The sequence below is a fragment of the Triturus cristatus genome, chromosome 6 (genome assembly GCF_964204655.1).
Source record: "Triturus cristatus chromosome 6, aTriCri1.1, whole genome shotgun sequence".
In the NCBI taxonomy this organism is placed as follows: domain Eukaryota; kingdom Metazoa; phylum Chordata; class Amphibia; order Caudata; family Salamandridae; genus Triturus; species Triturus cristatus.
The window spans coordinates 836443486-836465127 of record NC_140589.1 but is presented as its reverse complement, the minus strand read 5'-3'; the positions used below and the strand labels follow the sequence as shown (position 1 = coordinate 836465127).

The following is a 21642-nucleotide window of genomic DNA, read 5'->3' as shown; positions in this document are numbered from 1 at the left end:
TGTTGTTTAAACTTGATTTATTTTTCAAATGCTGAATCACACGTGAGATGATAAGTCTTGAAATGCTTCTCATGCCTCAGATATGCTAATCCAAACCTAGGACATTGTGTTGGTAACTTTAATGTTACGATTGCAGAGGGAAAACGCTGTTTTTTGGTTAGCTGTAATCCACGCCATAGCTTTTTTAAAACTCTTGAATGTATGGTTTTTTCAACAAAAATGAAGCGTATTGTGTATGTTTTAATGATTTTAGAGTTGCAAGTTATTTACACAATTTCTTTCACTTGTAGTGAAACCCCAGAAGAAGAGCTTTTTTAAGCTCGAAATGCATCGGGTAATACATGATTCACTTCTGAAGATGTGTGTTGTCTAGAGGCGTGCCCAGAAAAAGGCTTGGATTAGCATATCTGAGGAATGAGAAGCATTTCAAGACTTATCATCTCACGTGTGATTCAGCATTTGAAAAATAAATCAAGTTTAAACAACATTTTGGAGTACATTGATTAAGTTTGTGGAAAATTGGGAAATCAGAATTAATTGAATCTCAACGCTGTGCGCCCATGCAGAGGAACGCTAACACGGTCCTATTGTTTCTTAGTTCCTTTTTGGGCACAGAATCACATTTATGTCCAAACCAGAATTCACACTGGTGCAGTAATTCTGCAAGTTTTTGCTGCTTACAGTTTGTCGGGTAAATGCTGTCAGAAATTGTGTACGTAAAATGCGGCAGATTCCAAGTTTTGCAGCTCAGAAACATAGAAAACATGGCAGGTTATTGCTTTATCCTTCATTTCAAGGTACAGGAATTGGATTGTGGAGCAGTGGCCACATGCAAAATGATGCGCCCACACCCCCTGCAGAATGTGAAGTGTCAGTGGTCTTTGAGACTCGTATATCTCAGATATTCATTGGCATATGCTGAATGACACCCCCAGCTCGGATTGGGAAGGTGGGCAATCGGGCATTGGTCGATGGGCCGTTGCCCCACGGTCACATGTGGGCAGTTCTTTAGGGGTTCTGTAAACCGGCCCAAGAGATTGACTTTCTTTCCCAGTCCCCGCCAGGCACTTTAATGTGGCCAGTATCTTGACCACTCCCCTGCCGTGCTGTAAATTTTGGCTGGGGGCCTGGTGTTGCTTTAGCCTTTGGGGCTTTCTCACCGTGGTGCCCTGCCTTGCGTGCCCTTCCAGAAGCAGTACTATCCCCCGCCGGGCCATCACTTTCAGGCCATAGCAGGTGCAGGGAGGGTGGGTTGGTATGCAGGAGCCTCACAGGGGGGCAGGTATTATTGGGCCATTCTCACCTACCCCCCACCCACCCACACCATCTTGAGCAGCAGCAATGTGCTTTTTGATACTTCCCTTGCCAGGTAAATGCCCTGAAGCTATAATGGGCTCAGGAGGGGGTGTGTAAGAGAAGTGTCCTCCGTAGCAGCCAGGTGTTGTGACCTCATCCCCAGTGTCTATTAGGACTTGTTGGGGAGAGGAGAGGGTTGCATAAAATTGTGCTATGGTCAGCGTTGCAGACGTTCAAATTAGGTTCGAGTCCCAGCCTCAGCTCAACATCCTGTGATTCTGGGCAAATCACTTAATCTCTATACTGAAAATTAAAATGAATTTGATCTTGTGTAATGTAACTGGTGCTCGTGTACATTGCTCCAATGACTTTGGGCCTAGTTAACACTATGCAAAATTAGAAGTGAAAAACCGGCCAGATTCCAGTGAGACTAAACAGATGGTGATCCATGAAAAGGAAGATCAAGGAATGTGGGCCACTTTTTTGATCCCAATCCAACCCTGGCGATCCCCCCCCCCCCCCTCCAAAAAATGGGGCGGGGGATGCCTGAAGTCTTGGGAAGTGGGTTCTGCGCCACTGGGGCCTACATTACATCCCTGAGGGGGGGGAGGTAATACTGCACCCGGTGGTGTCTGTTTTACTAATGTGTGCATTAGTAGCTTCAAAACAGCAGGACACTCCGAGCGAGGGCCAGAATGTTATGGGAGGAAAAGCATTATGGGAGGATGAGAACAGTTAACATTTGCGGCAAACATTGCTGCTGGCTTGTCAGTGTTGATAATCAGTGGTTTGTACTAACTGAAGTAGCGTTAACTGTTTTGCCAGTGTTAATAAGCGGTGGTTGTTGTATTAACCGAAGTAGTTTTCGCCCCCATGCCACCTCTTTTTACTCCCCCCCCCCCCCCCCCACTCCCCCCCAATGTAAAATGCATAACTGGATATCCTCTCGAGTGCCTTCCCGCTCGTATGACGCGTCGCTGCGGTTATGGAACAGGAGGCGTGCTTCATTAAGGGGGTGTTCTGGTTTGTCTCTGACGTCGGTACTAACACATACACCTGAGAAACGGTCACTTTCAGGAAATGCGCTCCATCGCGAGGGGATTAAGTGGGTCTGTATTGTACAACTGAAAGCGCAGAAATGACATAAAAGGGTTTTAATGTGCCTCAAAAAGTGTTTTCTTTTATCACCTTGTCTGAGAGAAAAGGGCTAATGCAAAAAAAGTGCTTTTTGTGCTAGTCATAAAAAGCATTCCGGAAGGAAATAAGTGCAGGGGTACAGAAAAACAAAAATATGAACACCAAAACTGTTAGTGCCTGGAGGGAGTGATGCTGTCAGCCTTGGCAACAGTGCTATCGTTATGCTTTCAATTAGCAATAGTTGTACTGTTTTTTGTAACGATTATGCTGAATGGCGATGTTTGTTCTCCGCAGGGGAGGAGCTGTGCACGGGTCTCATTTCAGGCTGCGCCTTAGACTGTCCCTTTGGTTTCCAGACGGATGTTCACAACTGCGAGGTCTGCCAGTGCCGGCCGCGGCCCAAGAAATGCAGGCCCATCAACTGCGACAGGTCCTGCCCCTTCGGATACGTGTAAGTATTCTCTCAAGCCACGTTTTGGTGACATTTGCAAATGGCGAACGTTAACCAAACACAACTTGCTCTTAGCAGAGGCGCAACTAGAGCCAAATTTCGGGGGGGGGGGGGGGGGGGGCGCTGAGCAAAAATTTCGGGGGGGGGGGGCTGAACTTTAAGCAATAGGCAGAGTGGAGCTGCAGGGGCTCTTAGAAGGGGTGAAACAACAGCAAGGCCTCATTAACATGCAAATGGTCTTTTAAAGACCTGTGAATTGCTCGGGTGCTGCTTTTTTGCCCAGGAAGGTGTCTCATCCCGGGCTGCCACACACGACGAGGGGGGGGGGGGAGGGTGAAGCCCTTTGAGTCCAATGGGTGTTGCGCGCCAAGCTCTTAGATATACAGGTCAGTGGGCCTGTTTGTAGGTGGGGCGCCATTAACGCCTCTCTTCACAAGCTTGAAAGGGGGCGGGGCGTGTCGTGTCGGCGAACAATGAAACATTTGAAATTATTGTGTGTGGCTCCTTTGACGTTGATCGGAAATTTAGGACTGAAAGAAGGGCATAAGTGCTCAGATCCGGATTACCCAATAGACAAAGTAGGCACCGGCCAATGGGCGCCACTCCTTTTAGGTCCCCCGCGACAACGGATCAAAATATAACTGAAAGTACATAAACCAGAGACATCAGATTCACATAAGTTTGTCTCTTAACCCCTTCGCCGCGGCAGGAATTCCGCCGCGGCGCTGGGGGGGTTTGGGGGCAGCGTGGTGGCGCTGTGCTCGTGATGGAACCACTCCGTCACGAGCCACGGTTGAGCTGTGCTCATGACAGAGTGGTTCCGTCACGTCTCCGCCCACTGCGCTAATCGCCCGCACAGGCGGGGAATTAGCGCCACGTGGGCGGAGCGGCCGCCAACGGCCACATCATGACGGAACCACTCAGTCATGAGCACAGCGCAACCATGGCTCATGACGGAGTGGTTCCGTCATGAGCGGGGAAGGGGTTAAAAGCTCCTCTTTTAGCAGCTGTCAGTTTGGAAAAAAAATTGTTGCTTTGGATATTAGGAGATAATTTGTTAGGGGGGCCCTAAAATTTTGACTGCCAAGAGGCCTCCATAGAGTTTAATCTGGCACTGTACATACGACCTCTTGCAGTGGAAGGGAAGGAGGGAGAGAGGGGGTTGGAGACTTGATGACAACAGTAGAATAGAGGAATGCAGAATTGGACCGAGAAGGCAGTGGCGTAACGAAACTTGAAGGGGCCTTCTGCCTGGCCCACCACCTACCCCTTTGCCTCACCAACCAAAAACACGAGAGAGTCAAACTAACACTAACTGCTCCCAGACCCAGTCAGAGTACTGTGCTGAGGGGCCCCCCTGGAGTTTGAGGGGGGCCTGCATTGCAGGGGCTAATGTTGCGCCACAGAGAGGTGGAGGGAAGGATGTAAAGAAGGATGGAGGGATGGTTGTAGAGAGCGATGGAGGATCAAGGGAAGTAGGAGTAGAAGAAGGATGGAGAGAAGATAGTGGTGGGTGGAATGTAAGCTGGACGGATGGATGATAGAAAGGAGGATGTAGAGATGGATGAAGAGAAGGAAAACTGGATGATGGATTGAAAGGGAACTAAGAATGAATAAAGAGATGGGGAGATGAATGAATGGAAACGAAAGAAAGAAGTATGGTGGAAAAAATACAGTAAGGATGAAGACAAGGAGGGATAACACGGAGAATAGGAACGAAAATCAAGAATTGCATAATTTCCTCGGGGGCAGTTTCCTGACCAACTGCTGGGTTTGCTTAACTCACCTGCTCGCCCGGAGTGAAGTGTGGGGTATTTATTTTTCTAGCTACTCCCTTTCTCTGTAGCTCAAGATCAAAGGTCTAAATAGGCATATAAATGTGCTTCGTATGTGTTGAGAATTTTACCTCCTCTTGGATATGAGCCAGCTAGCGGTCAATGAACAGTACAGAACATGGCACCCACGCTGGTGCGAAGTTATCCCCATTACCTGGAATGCCTAGCAGCCTGAAACCCACCTGCACTGAGAAAAATGAAAGCATTCACCACTCTGCTTCTGCTGGTGGAACTGACCAGTTTCATCCTTCTTTGAGGAGTTTTAGGACCTCAATCCTGCTCAAGTGTCCAGTTTGCCACAGCCTTTTTAGGTCATGTGTTGAAAATTTCAGACTGCGTATTCATGAACCTGACAAAATTCCTCCAGCTATAAGAAAAGCATTGCACAATGTTTAGGTGTCATATTGCTGAGCTTAGCCCTATTGCCCCAGTACTTGAACCACTGGTAGAGTTTGAACGCAAGCCTTATAAGGCGTTTGAAGTCCCCTTAAAAGTGTTTTTTTTTTTAAAGATTTTATTGTGCATAAAAGGGTTACAAACACGGGCCTACAACCACCAGGGCTGGCCGCTAGTAGTCAAAGTGTTCCAGCATATAAGAAAACAATGGCTAGCCCACAGGGGCTCCGCACTATCACAGTAAATCAGACTGCACATAAAGCAAATCAGAATACACACTTTTAGTATAAATAACAACAACAAAAAAAAAAAAAAAGAAAAATACAACAAACAAGGCGAAACGACTTATGAAGGGCGGCGAACACCAGCCGGGGGAGTCAACACCCAACCACCCGAGGGCGGTCAAGAAAAGAAGACCTGAGAGGGAGGGAGGGGGGGGCAACGAGAGAACCAAATCTGTACTCCGAAGTACGAGATGCACAAGGAACCCTCAAGGATCAGGGGGACGAGGCAACCCCGGACGTATCTACCAAAGGGGGAGCACAGATAGACCCACGATACGCGTTCCACTGCCCCCAAATTTTACCCCAAGCCCCCGGTTTACCAGGGGCCACATACACCGTTTTTTCCCTGAACATGCACCAGTCCATGTTTTCCTTCCAGACGGACACGGTGGGAGGCCGCTGGGAACCCCAAAGCTGCGCAATATCTCTCTTTGCAATCATGTTCCCCAAGGCCGCCCACCGAGCCTGAGCCGCATTGCAGTCATTGGGCTCCCATACATTCAGCACACAACGACGCACCTCCGGCAGCAGAGCGACCCCGGTGACTCGTCTCATAATATCATGCACCCGGCGCCAGTATTCCGCCACCTCGCGGCATTCCCATAGGATATGGAGAAAAGTAGCACTGAGCCCGCAGCCACGCTTACAGAGTCCGTCGTCTGAGAACCCCATCGAGACCAGGCGGGGGCCCGTCACATATACACGATGGAGAATATTAAGCTGGACCAGGCGGAGACGGGCCGGGATGGCCACCTCCTTAGGGGATGACAGTGCAGTCTGCCAGTCCTCATCGTCCAGCTCCACCCCATCTCCCGTCCATGCCTCCCGAAGACGCACCAAGAGGTCAGCCCGATTGTTTATCAGTTTTTTGTAAATCAGGGAAATAGTACTGTCGGGGACGTGACCGTCGAGTATGCGGTCCTCGAGAGGCGAAGAAGAAGGGACCGTGGTCCCCTCCCCAAAGACCGAAAGCAGGGCGTGCCGAACCTGTGCATAACGGAAGAACTCTCTGTCACTAAGCTCATACTCGCGCTGAAGCGCCGCGAAGGATTTAACCGCACCTTTAACCCACAGGTCCCCCACTCTGCTGATGCCGATTGTATCCCAGCGCTCGAAGCCTTTCGTTGTCCAGAGGTTTCCCAAGCGGTCTGAGTCGAATAGAGGAGTGGCGCACGTTAAACGCTCACTCCAGCCCATCGCCACGTTAGCCGCCTTCCATACACGGACCGCAATCCTGGTAGGGCCCGTAAGGGCCCTACCAGCAGACCGCGAGTAAAGCGCTCTGTTATAGTTACCGCCGGGGAGCAGGAATTTATCCATCTCATATGCCGGGTTCGAACCAGGAGCGTACGTAGCATGGTTAATGGCAGACAGCTGGGAGGCCCAATAGTACCGTCTAATATCAGGAAGCGCAATGCCCCCGTCATACCAGGAAAGAGTCAGCTTGGCCAACGCGATACGCGATCGCCCGTCCCAAACCAGTCTCCTCTGCAAACTCTCCACCTCCCTAAAGTAGGCTGCAGGAATGACATCGAAGAAGTTCTGGAGTGCATAAAGGAATCTGGGAAGGGACATCATTTTAAACAGCGCCGCGCGACCAAGCGGAGACAAGGGCAGCTTACACCACCGAGCCGTATCTGCCCTCAAATGCCGAAGTGGAGACAGGAGATTCTGCTCATAGCGGACCGCCGGATCCAACGAAACGTACACCCCCAGGTATTTAAAGCCGGACTGAGATATTTGGAGCGGAAGCCGAGGCGGCAAGAGAGGAGAACCACCAGAGATAGGATACACACAAGATTTGGACCAGTTGATTATCAGACCCGAGTTTTTCCCGAAGGAAGTAAGGACATCAAAGAGAACATTGAGCGACTTCCGCGGTGAGGTGAGATACAAGAGAATATCATCCGCGTACAACGAAACCCGATCCTCGAAGCCCGGGGCCCACCGGAGCCCTCTAATCGAGGGCTCCCAACGGAGCCAGGCAGCGAGCGGCTCCAGGGCGAGAGCAAAGAGCAGCGGGGACAACGGGCACCCCTGCCTAGTTCCCCTCCCGAGAGCGAAAGGCCGAGAAACCCGCCCATTGACAACCACCTGAGCCATTGGTCCAGCATAAAGGAGCTTCACCCAGCCAAGGAACCCCTCCCCAAACCCAAACTTCGCCAAGACGGCCCAAAGAAATGGCCATTCAATGGTATCAAAGGCCATCATGGCGTCTAGGGAAACCAATATGGCCGGTTCAGCCAAGTACTCAGCCCTAGCAAGGACGCCGTGCAGACGCCGTAAGTTAAGAGCGGTATTACGATGTGGGATGAAGCCACATTGATCCGGATGTATCAAGTCACATATAACGCTCAGCAAGCGATTAGCGAGGATCTTAGCAAGGATTTTGGGTTCGGCATTCAGCAGGGAAATAGGCCTATAGGAGGCACAGCGGTCACGTGGCTTACCCTCCTTGGGAATCACTACTATAGTAGCCAGACGCTGGTCGTCAGGAAGGGAACCCCTCTCGAGCGATTCCTGAAACATATGACGGAGGAAAGGCGCGATTTTATCCGGGCGCAACTTATATAGTTCAATCGGCAGGCCGTTGGGGCCCATAGCCTTGCCCGAGCGGAGGGAGCGAATCGCAGTAGCAATCTCTTCGACAGACAAAGGGGCATCCATCAGCTCGCGGTCATCGACTGATAAGCCGGGCAGGGCAATATCCCGAAGCAGAAGACGAGAGTCGTCCTCATCTCTCTCGGACACCGGGGAGTACACTGCACGGAGGTGGTCAGCAAAACACTCAACAATCTCACCAGGCTCAGTCACACACACTCCATCCGACACCCGAAGCTCCGGGACCACACGATTCACTCTCTCCTTCTTATCCAACCAGGCAATCGGCCTACCCGCCTTGTCTCCGGCGTCATACAACCTGCCCTGCTGCTCCCTATATATAGTCTTGGCAGCATCAGTGACGAGAGACTTATATTCAAACTGCTTCAGGCTGAGGGCATGCAGCCCATCCGGGGTGACACCCGCCTCCAAGGCCGCCTCCAGCCCCGATATTTCAGTCTCCAGCGTCACAACCGCCTCTCTCTTGACCCTCTTGGCCTCCACTATCTGGGACAGGGCATGCCCGCGAAGCACTGCTTTGAAAGCTTCCCACAGGGACACCGAGGACAATACCGACCCCTCATTCTCAGAAAAATATTGATCAATCGACTTAATCAGGCTATCACGGATCTTGGGGTCTCGCAGGTACCAAGGGTTAATAGGAGCGATCCGCCCAGCGGACCGCGACCCAGTGTCAAAAAGCAACCACAGTGGGGAATGATCAGAAATACCCCTGGCCAGGTGTTTGACCTCTCGAATCCGAGTAGCCTGGGCCGCGGGCATAAGGAAATAATCCAGTCTGGAGAGACTCCCATGGGCCCCAGAGTGAAAGGTGTACTGACACTGTGCCGGATGCATTAACCTCCAACAGTCCACCAGACCGAAGGTCTCCAGGAGCCCGCCCAGCCACGCCTGGGCAGCAGGGAGGGCCCTGGGCGGATGACGGTCCAGGTCACCCGAGACAACCGAATTAAAGTCCCCACCCATAAGCAGAAGACTGTCAGGAAGCCCATGCAACATACGACCCAAGTCTGAGAAGGTGGAGTTCTGGAGGCCCGGGGGAACATAGACTGAGATCAAGGAAAGGGACTGCCCCTCCCACCTCCCAGTCAGAGCCACATAGCGCCCTCTATCGTCTGGGACCACCCTAGTGATCTCCAACGGAAGTGAAGCTCGCAAGAGAATGCCCACCCCTCTCGAACCAGTGGTGAAACCAGAGTGGGCCACAAGTCGATATCCCCCCCTGTTCATAGCCCGACAAACGTTGCCAACCAGATGCGTCTCCTGTAAGAACACCACATCAGGAGTCAAACGACGCAGATATTGCAGCACAACACCCCGTTTGATACGGTCCCCCAATCCATTGACGTTCCAAGACATCTGTCTCAACCCGTCCCCCCCCATCCCATCCAGTAGATCAAGGGCCCCCTAGCAAAGAGCTCAACACCCAAGGATGAACCATAGCCAATACTTCGCCTTGAAAACAAAAAACACAAATGCAAACAACCCCACCCACCCACCAACACCCCCCACCCTGCACCCCTGCGGTTCAAACCACCCCAACTTGCAGTGTGCCTGTCGCCCTACAAACCCCATTCTACGAAAAGACCCCGGAGGAGGGAGGGGACCCGTCCCCGCCCGCTCCCCACACACAACATAGTGAAACAAAATGCACAAAAGAAGTAGAACCCAGCCGAACAGTACAACCTGGCAGAGTCCGGGACCATAAGTCACTCCAAAGGAGACCCACCACCCTCGGTACCGGCAGAGGGCCCAGTCCGGTCACCCCGGTCTGGCAGCTAATCCAGCCAGTCACTCACAGTCACAGGAGAGTCAAAAAAGGTAGTCCGATCTTCATGTTCCACTCGGAGCCTTGCAGGATAAAGCATAGAGTACTTGAGACCGAGGTCCCGGAGACGCCGCTTCACCCCCTGGAAGCCCATCCGCTGTTTCTGGACAAGTTGGGTGAAGTCCGGGAAAAAGTTAATGGACGAGTTCTCATGTCGGACCGGGCCATGAACCCGTGAGGCCTGCAGAATCGCGTCTCGGTCTCTGTAGTGGAAAAGTCTCGCAACGATAGGCCTCGGGGGGGCACCCGGTCGCGGCCGGCCACCTGGGACTCGATGGGCCCGCTCCACAGCGAAAAACTTACTCAGGCCAGCGGGAGCAAGATGTTCGAGGATGAGCTCCTCGACCAGAAGATCAACCGGGCGGTTATCGGAGGTCTCCGGAACGCCTATGACGCGGATGTTATTGCGGCGGGCCCGTCCCTCGAAGTCTTCCAGCCGCCGGGCCATCAGATCATTGGCCGACTTGAGATCGCCGAGAGTGGCCTTCAGGTCTGACACGTCCGTCCCAAGGGAGGACGTCCGCACATCCAGCGATTGAACCCTCTCGTTGGTCTTAGAGAGATCCGCCCGGATTAGGGTAATGTCAATGGCCACCGTGTCGATTTTACGGGCCAAGGCCTCGTACTGTGTTGCGATGGTCTCTCTGATGCCCGTAATGGCGCCCATGATGTCCTGCAGGGACAGATCCGGAGAAACGGACGAGCCACCACTGGTGTCATCCGGGGGGACATTGGCTGTCCCTGGGGATCCTTTACCCTGAGTGTAGCGGTCCATGTTGTTCGTCTGGACCGGTCCCCCACGTAGGGATGTCTTGGTCTTACGCCTCTCGGGGTCTCCCCTGCCTCCCATGAGAACCTCGATCGCCGAAGGGGACCACCGAGGAAGCGTCGAGGTGGCACAGACCAGGCAGACGTGTGTCGCACCACAGGCCGCAATATGGCGGAGCGAAGGGACCACCGTCAATGAGCACACTGGCAGCAGACGAAGCCACCGGCATCAAGCGAAGGCAAAATGGAAGCCCAGTCGCACCGTGCAAGTCCACAGTCCAGCCCCTCAAAGACCAAAAGTGAAACCGAAAGTGATGTGACGGCCACTGGCACCGCTCCGCTGCCGTTGTTGTTCAACTACGCCCCGGCTCCACAGATCACCCTTGCATCGGGCACTGCCGTAGGGTGGGCCTCAAAAGTTCAAACCACCATAACTCTGGATTGCCAGGTCTGATTTGATTTCCGAAAGGAGTTTAGTGTTCAGCCAGCATTCGTCTCCCAGATTCCATCAACCGGGTCAGGATAGATTCAGGATAAATTCCGAGGAGCAGCGAGGGTCCGGGGAGCCCTGTGCTCACGCGACCATCTTGGATGCGCGCTAGGCTCCTCCTCCCTTAAAAGTGTTTTTAATGAGCATTTCCCTGCTTGTGTATGGTTCCTTTGCTGCTGGTGGATTCAGTTTCTTTGGGGGGCATATTTTCGATAAGCACATAGGGCCATGATTTGTCGGGCATGTGTCACTTGCAGAGGCGGTGCTCATATCTGTTTAGGTGGCCTGTTTGTTTGCCGAATTTTTGCACTTGTGACCCTCCTCTTGTAATCATTGTCACTTAGTTTCTGATGATGTGGTTGTTAGATTTTTAGCCTAAAAGAAAAAAAAAGCTCTATGTGGAACTTCAAGTAGAAGCAATATTGTGTTGTGTTCTCATTGTTTTCTGCTGTCCACTATGTGTTTGTGTATGATTGTACCCACCTTGTGGTGACTAGGGTTCTACAAAGAGGGCGTTTCTTTAGATTTCAGGAAGCAATAGATATGATCTGGCTACATCCTTTTCAGAAATAAACTGAAAATAGGTTTGTGGGAATCTCTTTTTACCCTTAGGGTGCACTGAGCACAATTTAGGACAGAAAGAGATAGGGTATTTCTGGTCTTGGAAGCGTTTTGATTTTGTTGCAAATAGTGATGGAAAAGAGGCAGCTGTATGGATGTAATTATTCCAGGCATCTTTTTGTTGAACTGTGCTGCTGAAAGCTGAGAAAGATGTGAAGTGGTACGAAGCCAGTAATGCTGCGGCTCCGCTCTTTGTGCAATAGTCATTGTAGATGCCTTGCGAGTTAGCAATGACGGAAACCCTTTCGGCTCCTGATGGACAGGGAAGGGCTGTGACTTAAGTGTTAACCCCTTCAGTGCCACACCCTTTCCCCCTCCTGTGCCCGGCGTTGCATTAGTGGGTGGGGTTCATGACGAGATAGTCTCGTCATGGGCACAGCGCAACCGTGCTCCATGACGAGACTATCTCGTCATGGGCACAGAAGAGGTTAAAGTGGAATGCAGTGAAGGCTGATTTAGAATATTGAGTTTGCCGTTACGCGCAGACGAATGAAGAAGTGTAATAGTAAACTCTGTGTGTGGCAGAGTCATTAGCGAGTACATGGCCTGGGGAAGATGCTACAGTTGGTGACAATATAGGGGATAAGTAACCTGAAGATCGACAGTGCTGTCCAAGAGAGTTTACCGTGGTCCAAGCAAACTCCTCGTGCGTGCCAAGTGTGCCGTCGTCTTAGTACAGAATTAACCCTTTATAAATGTGGAGTCAAAGTGCAGCTCCAGCCCCTGTGAAGCAGTTGAAGATAACAAAAGCAGTGCAGAAAATCTACACATCGTTGGCTGAGACCTGGTCAGGCCATTCATAAAGGAACCGCGCTGCCTCGCAAGATAAAGTCATACATTATACAGAGTGTTACTGTCAATGGTGGATATGCACAGTAACAGAAAAGAAGCGCTAAAGACTGCCATAGTCAAATACGAATATAATACACAAAGCGCTGGCTGACAAAACCGTTAACAAGAAAGCATACTGTCAATGCACTTACCAGAGCCTTGATAAGTGGAGCTCTACGACCTCAGCACCGGGGAAAGAGACCCAAGAAGAAGAACAATGGTTGTGCTTATGGAGCTGTCCAATACCTGAAGTGGCACACCACCAGACCTGCCAGGTGGTGGCTCAGAACAACTCCAGAGTACTCTAGAAAGTGAAGTGCTTTGATGGAGACCAAGAAGGAGCTCACCGTATGACAGATTGTCCAGGACGATCCAGAGACCGATCCATTGTAGGGCCTCAGAGATGGTGCAGATGACGCAGGTCCTAGTGGGCAGCTGACAATCTCTAAAAGAGCTCCATCCTCAATGACATTCACTCCCATAAATGGTTACAATGGTGCCACCTTCCTGAAACGACAACCACCTTTCAATACCACCAAAAAGAAAAATATTGGCGAAAGATGTATTGTGTGGATAGAGACATTTGATGATTTCATTGATGTTCTTGAAGAGACTGATAACAAAAAGATCATCAGATACCTCAAACATCTTGTTGGTAATGGTGTAAAAAAAAGTCATAAGGAAGATGCCTCAAACTGATGAAGAAACCACATACCGTCGGATTAAAGAAACTTTGAATCTCAATTTTAATCCAGTGCCCAATGTGGATTACAAAATATGCATTTACAGTAAAGAAAGACAGAAAGTTGGTGAAACCATTGATGAACTTGTGGAGAGACTTGACACGATCATCAAACACTGTAAGTTCAATGAATTTATAGACAAAGAAGCTATATGTCTTAGTCATTGATGGATGCTTGTCAGATTCACTCAGACAATAAATGCTGAACGAATCTCTTAGTCTGGAGCGAGTGTTAATGGCTGCCGGAGCTGAAGAGCGTGCCGATAGACAAGTTGCAGACATGGAGGCTGGAGGTGCTCAGAATGAATCTGTCATGAGTGTGAAAAGTAAGCCAAAGCAAAAGACTGAAGGACACAGGGTGATGTCTGCACGCAAAAAGAAGTTGTGTTCTAGATGTGGATTTTAGTTTCCACACAAAGGTAAATGTTCCGCCAATTGAACAGATATGTAAATGCTGTGGGAAGGAAAAACTATTTGTGACTGTTTGCAAAGCAAAGGAAAAAGCAAAGGTGTCATGGAGCGAAGACAAAATGGCAGCCAGAACGTGTCAGAAGCAACATTCAAGGCCAATTGGCGACATCAATTAAGACAAATCAACACTGAACGAAGTCAGTTGTCATCTAAATCACCATCAAACAGTTCTTCTAGATCAGCATCAAGTGAAAGTGAAGAAGATGATTCTGCCATGTTGATGTTTACTTCAGAAAAGCGTGTGGATGTTGGACTGGCTGAATGTGAGGAAAAATGTCAGTCAAAGAAAAGTTGACATGCCAAAGCACCAAAGTCATTCCAACATTGTCCGAAGATTTCATTGAAAGTGAATTGCTGTTCAATACCTTTCATCATTGACAGTGGGGTTTCAATAAACAAGTTATACCTGAGGAGAAATATAATGAATTGTCCTCATTAACTCAGCCTACGTCATCTGAAACCAAAGTGTACACATGGGCCGCATTGACGCCCCTAAAAAGTGAAGGTTCATATATAGTTATGAAAAAACACAAGAAAACGAAGGTGCAATCACCCATCCATGTGCTTCAAGGTACAGCGTCAATTGCCTGTCTACTCAGTTTCAATACAGCTGCTGATATGGGACTGATTTCGGTAAACTACAGTGTGAATGTTCACCACAGATTGTATGTCAATTCCCTTCATTGGTTCATGGTTCAGGAAAGCTTAATACTGACAGTAAAGCTATATATTAATGAGGGTGTTCGTCCTGTTGCTCAAAGACCTAGAGGAATTGCTTTTCATTTATAAGATGCTGTTGAAAAAGGACTTACATTTTTACTTAAGTATGATATCATTGAGCGTTCTACAGGTCCCACTCCATGTGTTTCTCCCAAAAAGGACAGAGAAGTCGCTGTACGCATATGCGTTGACATGTGTCAGGCAAACAAGGCAATTGAACAAGAATGACAACCAGGTCCCCCACATTGCTGACATGATAACACAATTAAATGGTGCAAAGGTCTTCTCCCGCCTTGATTTGAATAAAGGTTATTATCAATTGTAACTCAAAGAAAATTGCAGGTACATTACAACCTTTTCTACACATGTTGGTCTGTTTCGATAAAAAATACTTGAGTTTTGGTGTATCGTCGGCTGCAGAACCTTTTCAAGACGTCATTCGACGTATCATACAGCCTGTCATGAATGCGTTCAACTATAGCGATTACGTATTGGTTTTCAAAGCTACACAAGAAAGAGCACAAAAAGGCTCCCACACAAGTGTGTTGTTTACTGGCTGATGCAGGTTTAACTTTGAATGCAGATAATTGTGAGTTCCACAAGACAAAGCTAAAATTATTCGGCCATGTCTTTTCTGATCAGGGTATGACACCTGATCCGGCTAAAGTACAAGCACTGTCAAATGCTGATCCCCCACAAGATGTTTCTATGTTGCATTCATTTCTTGGCATGGCCAGCTACTGTTCCAGGTATATACGAGACTTTGCCATTGTAAGTGCTCCATTGAGTAGGTTGATGAAAGAGAATGTTTCATTTCATTGGTCGCATGAATGTGAGAAACGTTTAAAGAAAATCAAACAGAGAATGCTACTGAAATTGCTAATTTCAATCCAAAGCTTCATACAGAGGTTGTTATTGATGCTGGCCCAGTCGGGTTAGGCGCTATTCTTGCCCAGCGCAGCAGATTCCTGAATGCTTGAAGGCACATTGGTGCATATGCAAGTAGGAGTTTGTCCCAAACAGAACGTGCTTATTCACAACCTGAAAAAAAGATTAGCCATGGTATGGGCTTGTGAACATTTCCATGTATTCCTGTACGGAAAGCCTTTTATGCTGGTCACTGATCATCAAGCTTTACAAACTATATTTAGCAATCCAAAGGCCAAGTTTCCTCCTCGCATGGAAGGTTTTGGAGTAAGATTACAAGAATACAATTATAGCATTGTGCATCGTCCAGGGAAGAATCAGAAACCTGCTGACTACTTTTCCAGAATGCCTACACAAAGTCATGGTACTCCATCCTACACATCTGAAGCCTATATCAATTTCATTGTAAAATCAAACACACCAGCTGCCGTTTTGTTAGCCTAGATTATCACTGCCACAAGCCATCATAGTGACATGCTAAAGTTGAAAGATATAATCACACGTCCCTCACGGAACCAGCACCCTCGACCTCTCACCAGTGATGGTGAATGTCTAAGATGAACTGTCCATAACTCAAAAAGGAGTTATACTGCGACGGTCAAGGATCCTGATCCTAGAGACTCTGCAGCAGAAAGCAATTTAAGTGGCCCATGAAGAGCATCGTCGTTTCCACAAAATGAGCTCTCCATGACTGTCTGGTTTCCTTATCTTGATGAACAGGTTGAAAAGGAATTAAAGATCTATCATCTATGCAACTGCCTTTCTACAAAAGTTACTCAACATACCATAAACATGTCAGATCTTCAGAAGTATGCCCAGGAGAGAGTAGCCATTGACTTTTTTGGTCCACTTGACAGTGGACATCACCTGATGGTGAATGTGGATGAATACTCAAGATTTCCATTAATTGAGGATCTCCCTACCAATGAAGACAGAGTCCTTAAAAGACTAGATGGCATTTTTGTGACATGGGGTGTTCCAGCCATATTGAAACCTGACAATGGTCCGTCTTTTACCAGTCGAGAGTTTGAATATTTCTTAGAGTTTCTGCATATAAATCATCAGAAGAATACAGGTCTGTGGCTGCAGGCCAACAGATTTGTTGAGCGCTTTATGAGTACACTAAAGAAAGCAGTGCAGCATGCTACTCTTGAGAAGCTCGATCTATAAAAAAAATTGCTTAATTCTACCCTCATAGCTTATTGTTCAACACTTCACTCGACCACAGGTGAAAGTCCTGCGACATTGATGTTCGGGAGACCAGTGACAACCAAGATACCTCAGTAGGCTAATCCGAGAGAGAAAGATTAGAAGGCAATTTGTGAGAAAGACTTGGTTCATAAACAAGAGATGAAAGCCTATGCTGTCAAAAGCGGACATGCGAAGAACATCGTTTTAAAGAGAGGGGATCGAGTGCTTGCATGCCAGATGCGGAAATAAAGATCTGATGTTCTATTTGATGCAGTCTCTTTTCAAGTGGTGTCTACCAAGGGACACATGGTGATTGCCCAGCTCCCTGTGAAGTTTATTACTAGAGACTCTTTGTTCATCAGATCTACATGTTGAATGTGAGACTGGTTCTGAAGCACCAGTAACTGCTGTTGCCTCTCCACCATCAACGCAGATTCTGTGTATAAATAAAATTTATCAGGGGGAGCTGTAGTGTCTTGTGAATTAGCAATGACAGAATCCTTTTGGCTCCTGCTGGATTCAGTAGAGCTGTGACATAAGTGTTCGAGACGAGTGCAATGCAGGCTGCTTTAGAATCTTGAGTTTGCAGTTGCACCCAGACTAATGAAGACGTGTAATAGGAAGGTCCGTGTGAGGTGTAGTTATTAGCGGGTACCCGAGCTGGGAAAGATGCCACAGTCTTCACATGCATCTAATGAGCTTAGCTCCAACAAATGCCTCCTGCCTTGTACTTATGAAGTCCGATACATCTGTAAAGCTGTCTTGAGTACTGTATAAGAACACCCGGTGCTGCCCTAAAGTATCTAGTAGTTGCACTGTCAATGTTTTAGACCAGTTTATAGTTTATCATAGTCTTGTAACAACTCATTGTGCACTGTAGTGAATTTTTTGCATGTGTATTCTTAGCATATCCAGGGGAAATAATGTTAACTGTCTGTTTGTTGTGCATTTTATCCAGTGTGAATGTTTTTTGTAATCTATCTACTGTCTTAGTAATGCTGTGCCACTGCTTCAGGGGTATAATTCAGGTTTGCTCTGCCAGTGTTACGGAGTCAACACAGTTTGGAAATGAGGAAGGGTGGTTGAGAGCAACACCCTGTCTCCAGCTGCCTTTTGTACATGCAGGGGTCCTTGTGACCTAGACCCCTCCCCACTGCTGTGTGTGTCACGAAAATAGGGTATCCAGTCACATTGGCCGGGTGTGTTCATCTAAACTGTGACTGAACACATGATATTCTTGCTGGTGTCGCATTGTCCTAAGCAGATCGCTTTTCTGTCCTGCTTCACGGACAATATCTCTGGAGGTGGGCGGCCAAACAGAACCACCTCCGATAGGAACCTTCCTGGGGATGTGAAGTAAGGATTAGTACACTCAAGGACCTGTGCCAGATCCAAAATGGCGGCTCCAGCACAAGATCATAGTTCCAAATAAAATGACATTTTGATGTTTGGGCGCTCTCTTTCCTCTAGCAATAAGGCATAGTTTGAAGCCCCTTCTAGCAGTCTGGCGTGTTCATGTGGTTGGTTGTAGGGTCACCATAAGCTGTTTCCTTCACTGGCCTTATGGAGAAACAACCCTGAAAGCGGGATGGGCCTGGCAATAAAGAAGCGTGGTCATTTTGTTGTGAGCTAATTCTAACAAGAAATTATAATGTTCTGTTCTGTGCTGATTTGTTAATGGGGTTCTTCATATTGTTTCTTCGACCTAAAAATTCAAAGATTAATGTAATTACTCCGGTGGGTCTTAACCAGTTGCTTCTCTGCTGAAAGTAAGACCTTGGGGTTTATTGTTTTGGCACACTGACTGTGTTTGCTTTATAACCTTGAACTTGTACACTTCTATCTGACGAGGCTTTTGCCTTGTGAAGTTTTTGTCTTCCCTTTCTTGCTCTAATCGCCAGTGGGTGGCTCTCTTTTTTTGTCACACAGGAAGAACAAGCACGGCTGTGACATCTGTCGATGTAAGAAGTGCCCAGAGGTCCCGTGTGGGAAGGTCTGCGCAGTGGGCTTCGAGCAGGACAGTCATGGCTGCCTCACCTGCAAGTGCCGAGGTAGGTGGCTAACGTCCCCGCCCCCTCTCTGTACCCCTGCCAGTCCGCAAGCCCCGCCCACCGCCTCCATTTATCAATACTTGCGCGCGGGGGAGGGTGCTGGGGGCCATGTGTGACAGACATTGCAAGGCAGAAGCAAGCATATCAACGAGCAACGAGGAGGTATTTATAACTCCCGTGGTGGATGTTCAAGCCATTTACTGTCAGCACGTCCCTATTTATTAGGGATTTGCTTCCCATTTGTGGTAATTTCGTTTTTTAATTACTCCATTCTAATGAAGTAACCCATCACGGGATTGAGAATGACTTTTTAATGAGCCCATACTTCAAGCCAAAAGGGAACGGACTGGATATGATGCTTTCCCGAGCTTCGAGGCGGGGCCTGTTCCACGTGCTGCATCACTGAATCGTTTTTTTTGTGGGTTTTTTAAAATTTATTTTTTACCACAGCCGTTGCTTCCGTGTATTCACCACGCGCGTTCTCTCACGGTGGAACGCGTGAAGTGTGTTGTTGCACACGATTGATTAATACATTGGACATCTAGCAGAGCAACGCATTCTTTTAAAACGTGCTATTGCTGCGTTGTAGGAATGGCTTATCTGGTCATGACTGAGAAATGGCGTCCACACCCAGTACATCCCCAAAAGCATGCCTATAGGAAACCAACAGCTGGGATCTACGAAGCAGAAAAAAACTTGTTTGATCCTTTTATAATGCTGGGCTTGGACGTTTGAGTACTGGGTCGTACAAGCCTCTCTGGTATTTTCCTGGCAGGCCCAGGCTAGAAGCTGCTTTCAGACTTCGGTGTGCTGTCATGACCCAACCGTGAAAGTCCCCATAACCCCGTTCTAGTCGTGGCCTATTGGGACTGGTATGATCATATTTGCTAGGGTTGCCCTATGATGTCTCTGTTTGCCTGTACATATAAATGCTCTGTGTCATTCAAAGGACATTGGGTTTTGTGACATTTCACCGCAAGTTGCTTTGACTGCACCGGGCTCCAAGATTAATGCCATCTCTGTTGCTTTTGGGAATGTTGTATCCATGGCAGTTCATGGTTGGCGAATAGCAGTGCTTAATTTGTAAAAAGTTAAGTGCTAGGCCCCTAAGTTATTTGCACGAGTCCACTGCAGCCGCCTCTGCAACTGCTGCTGAATGCAAGTGCCAGGGCGGCCTTCTGACGAGCACATTCACATAAGTGTGACTTTTTGGACTATTCCAGCACAACTCAAACTGCAGGAATGGACTGGAAGTGCTAGTTTTATCATTAAAAAAATACATATAAAATAGTTAAACATGTCACTGATGTGATCTGATAAAAATACTCCCATCACCACCATTTTGTGGACTCTCTTCAATATATCCCGTTAGTTAGAAATGGGTGCCAGTGCAAAGCACTAGTAAACACCAGCACAAATTAAACATTGGTTAATGGCATTCATAATAACCATGCAGCAGCATTACAACCCTTAAGGGTATAACCTGAATAGTCCATGTTTGCGCTGATATCTTCTGTTGAAAAAAACACCTGCATAATGCAGACCTATGTTGTGTATGGGACTTGATAAAGCTTAGTTTTGGTCATGTGTGTTTGGATCCGGAGAGTGGTTTATAGAACACTGATTGGAACTAACCAGGGCTGAACTAGCCATTTTGGCATTCCGGTATTTTCCTGGTAGGTTACAGGCTAGGGAGTCTTCTTTCAGAACCGGATGGGCTCCCCAGGGCTCCATTTGAGTCACATCCTCTCCCAGTGTAGGCTGCTTTGATCATTTTTGCCAGGGCTGATTTTGCTTTCCAGTCTGACCATTGGTGGAACGTAAGCAAAATATGACAGTGTTGGTATGCACAGATCTTACATTTTCAAAAGTGCATACAGTCCTTTTATGAGACAGTTTTGCACTTAGCCACTTGCTTCTTTTCCATTGTCCAGTTAGAAATAGTAAACGGACAACGAGGATCCCTACCTCAGTTTCCTATTCTCTTTTCCTGCTTTCCAGTTTTGGTACATCTATTGTTTGCCAAAACTTCCACTTTTTGTTTAAGGAATTGATATGTGGGTGGGATTTTACAGAAATGTTTTATATACAGATGTAGGATTCAATACTGGGTCCTGAAGGTTATTGGGGCTTTTTCCATTAATTAGTCCACAGGCATACCTTCATGTCTGTGTGTGTGTGTGTGGTGGAACACCATCCAATATTTGTCAGTTGCGTAATATACCACAGCTGACTGGCTGATTGGGTCGGCTTATAAGGTGACCTTTCCCGTGGTTGTGAAACATGACATTGTGACATCATCAAGATAGGGCACTCGTGATCAGAAATAGGTCTCTATCACAGTGAGCCCAGTGACTTAGCCAAATGTGTTACACATCAATGGTTGGGGTCATCCACAAGACATCTGTTGGGGATAGGGCCAACTCTCCCAACAAGTGAATTTGCAACACTTCTTGGGAGGCCAGGATTTCCTGTCCTGGAAACTCACCAGTGCCCTTTAAGAACATGTTTTATTTTTTTACCAAATTGTAGCGGTGTTACAGTTTCATATATTATGCCTGGAACTTTGTGTCTTATGTTTTTATATCCTGGTAGGAATTCTGCAGCTTTTCCTGCTGTCTCGGTTTTCATCAGTTTCCTCATTTAGCTTCTGAAAGCTGTTCCTCAACCACCCATCCAAGTCTGCTGCTGTTGCTGGGCCTTCGGTTCCCCTCCGCAGGCTTGGGTTGCTGCTGTGCTTGGGCTGCTACGAAGCCTGCTCTTGCTGCCCACCCTCGGCCGGGTCTACTGTTTTTAGACCAGAATTAGTGCTAGTGCAGCTCGACTAGTCCTCCCTGGCCTAGATTAGTATCCAGGAACTGGACTGGAGTGGACAGCATCATCCATCATTTCACTGTGGCCCTTTACTGGCTGACTGGCCTATCATCCGATGGGGAGCTTAGATATGGGCTGCCTGTAAACCGATTAAGTGGAGGCCAGAG

The 21642-nt window shown here is 48.1% G+C and overlaps 1 protein-coding gene across 1 annotated transcript in view; it reads left to right on the top strand.

The window, feature by feature from the left end:
* CRIM1 (cysteine rich transmembrane BMP regulator 1) overlaps positions 1-21642 on the top strand; it is an 816650-nt gene that overhangs the window by 677015 nt on the left and 117993 nt on the right. The window contains exons 9-10 of the mRNA XM_085611439.1: positions 2728-2884; positions 18540-18661. Of these exons, the coding sequence (XP_085467565.1) occupies positions 2728-2884; positions 18540-18661 (279 nt within the window). The remainder of the gene's footprint in view (positions 1-2727; positions 2885-18539; positions 18662-21642) is intronic.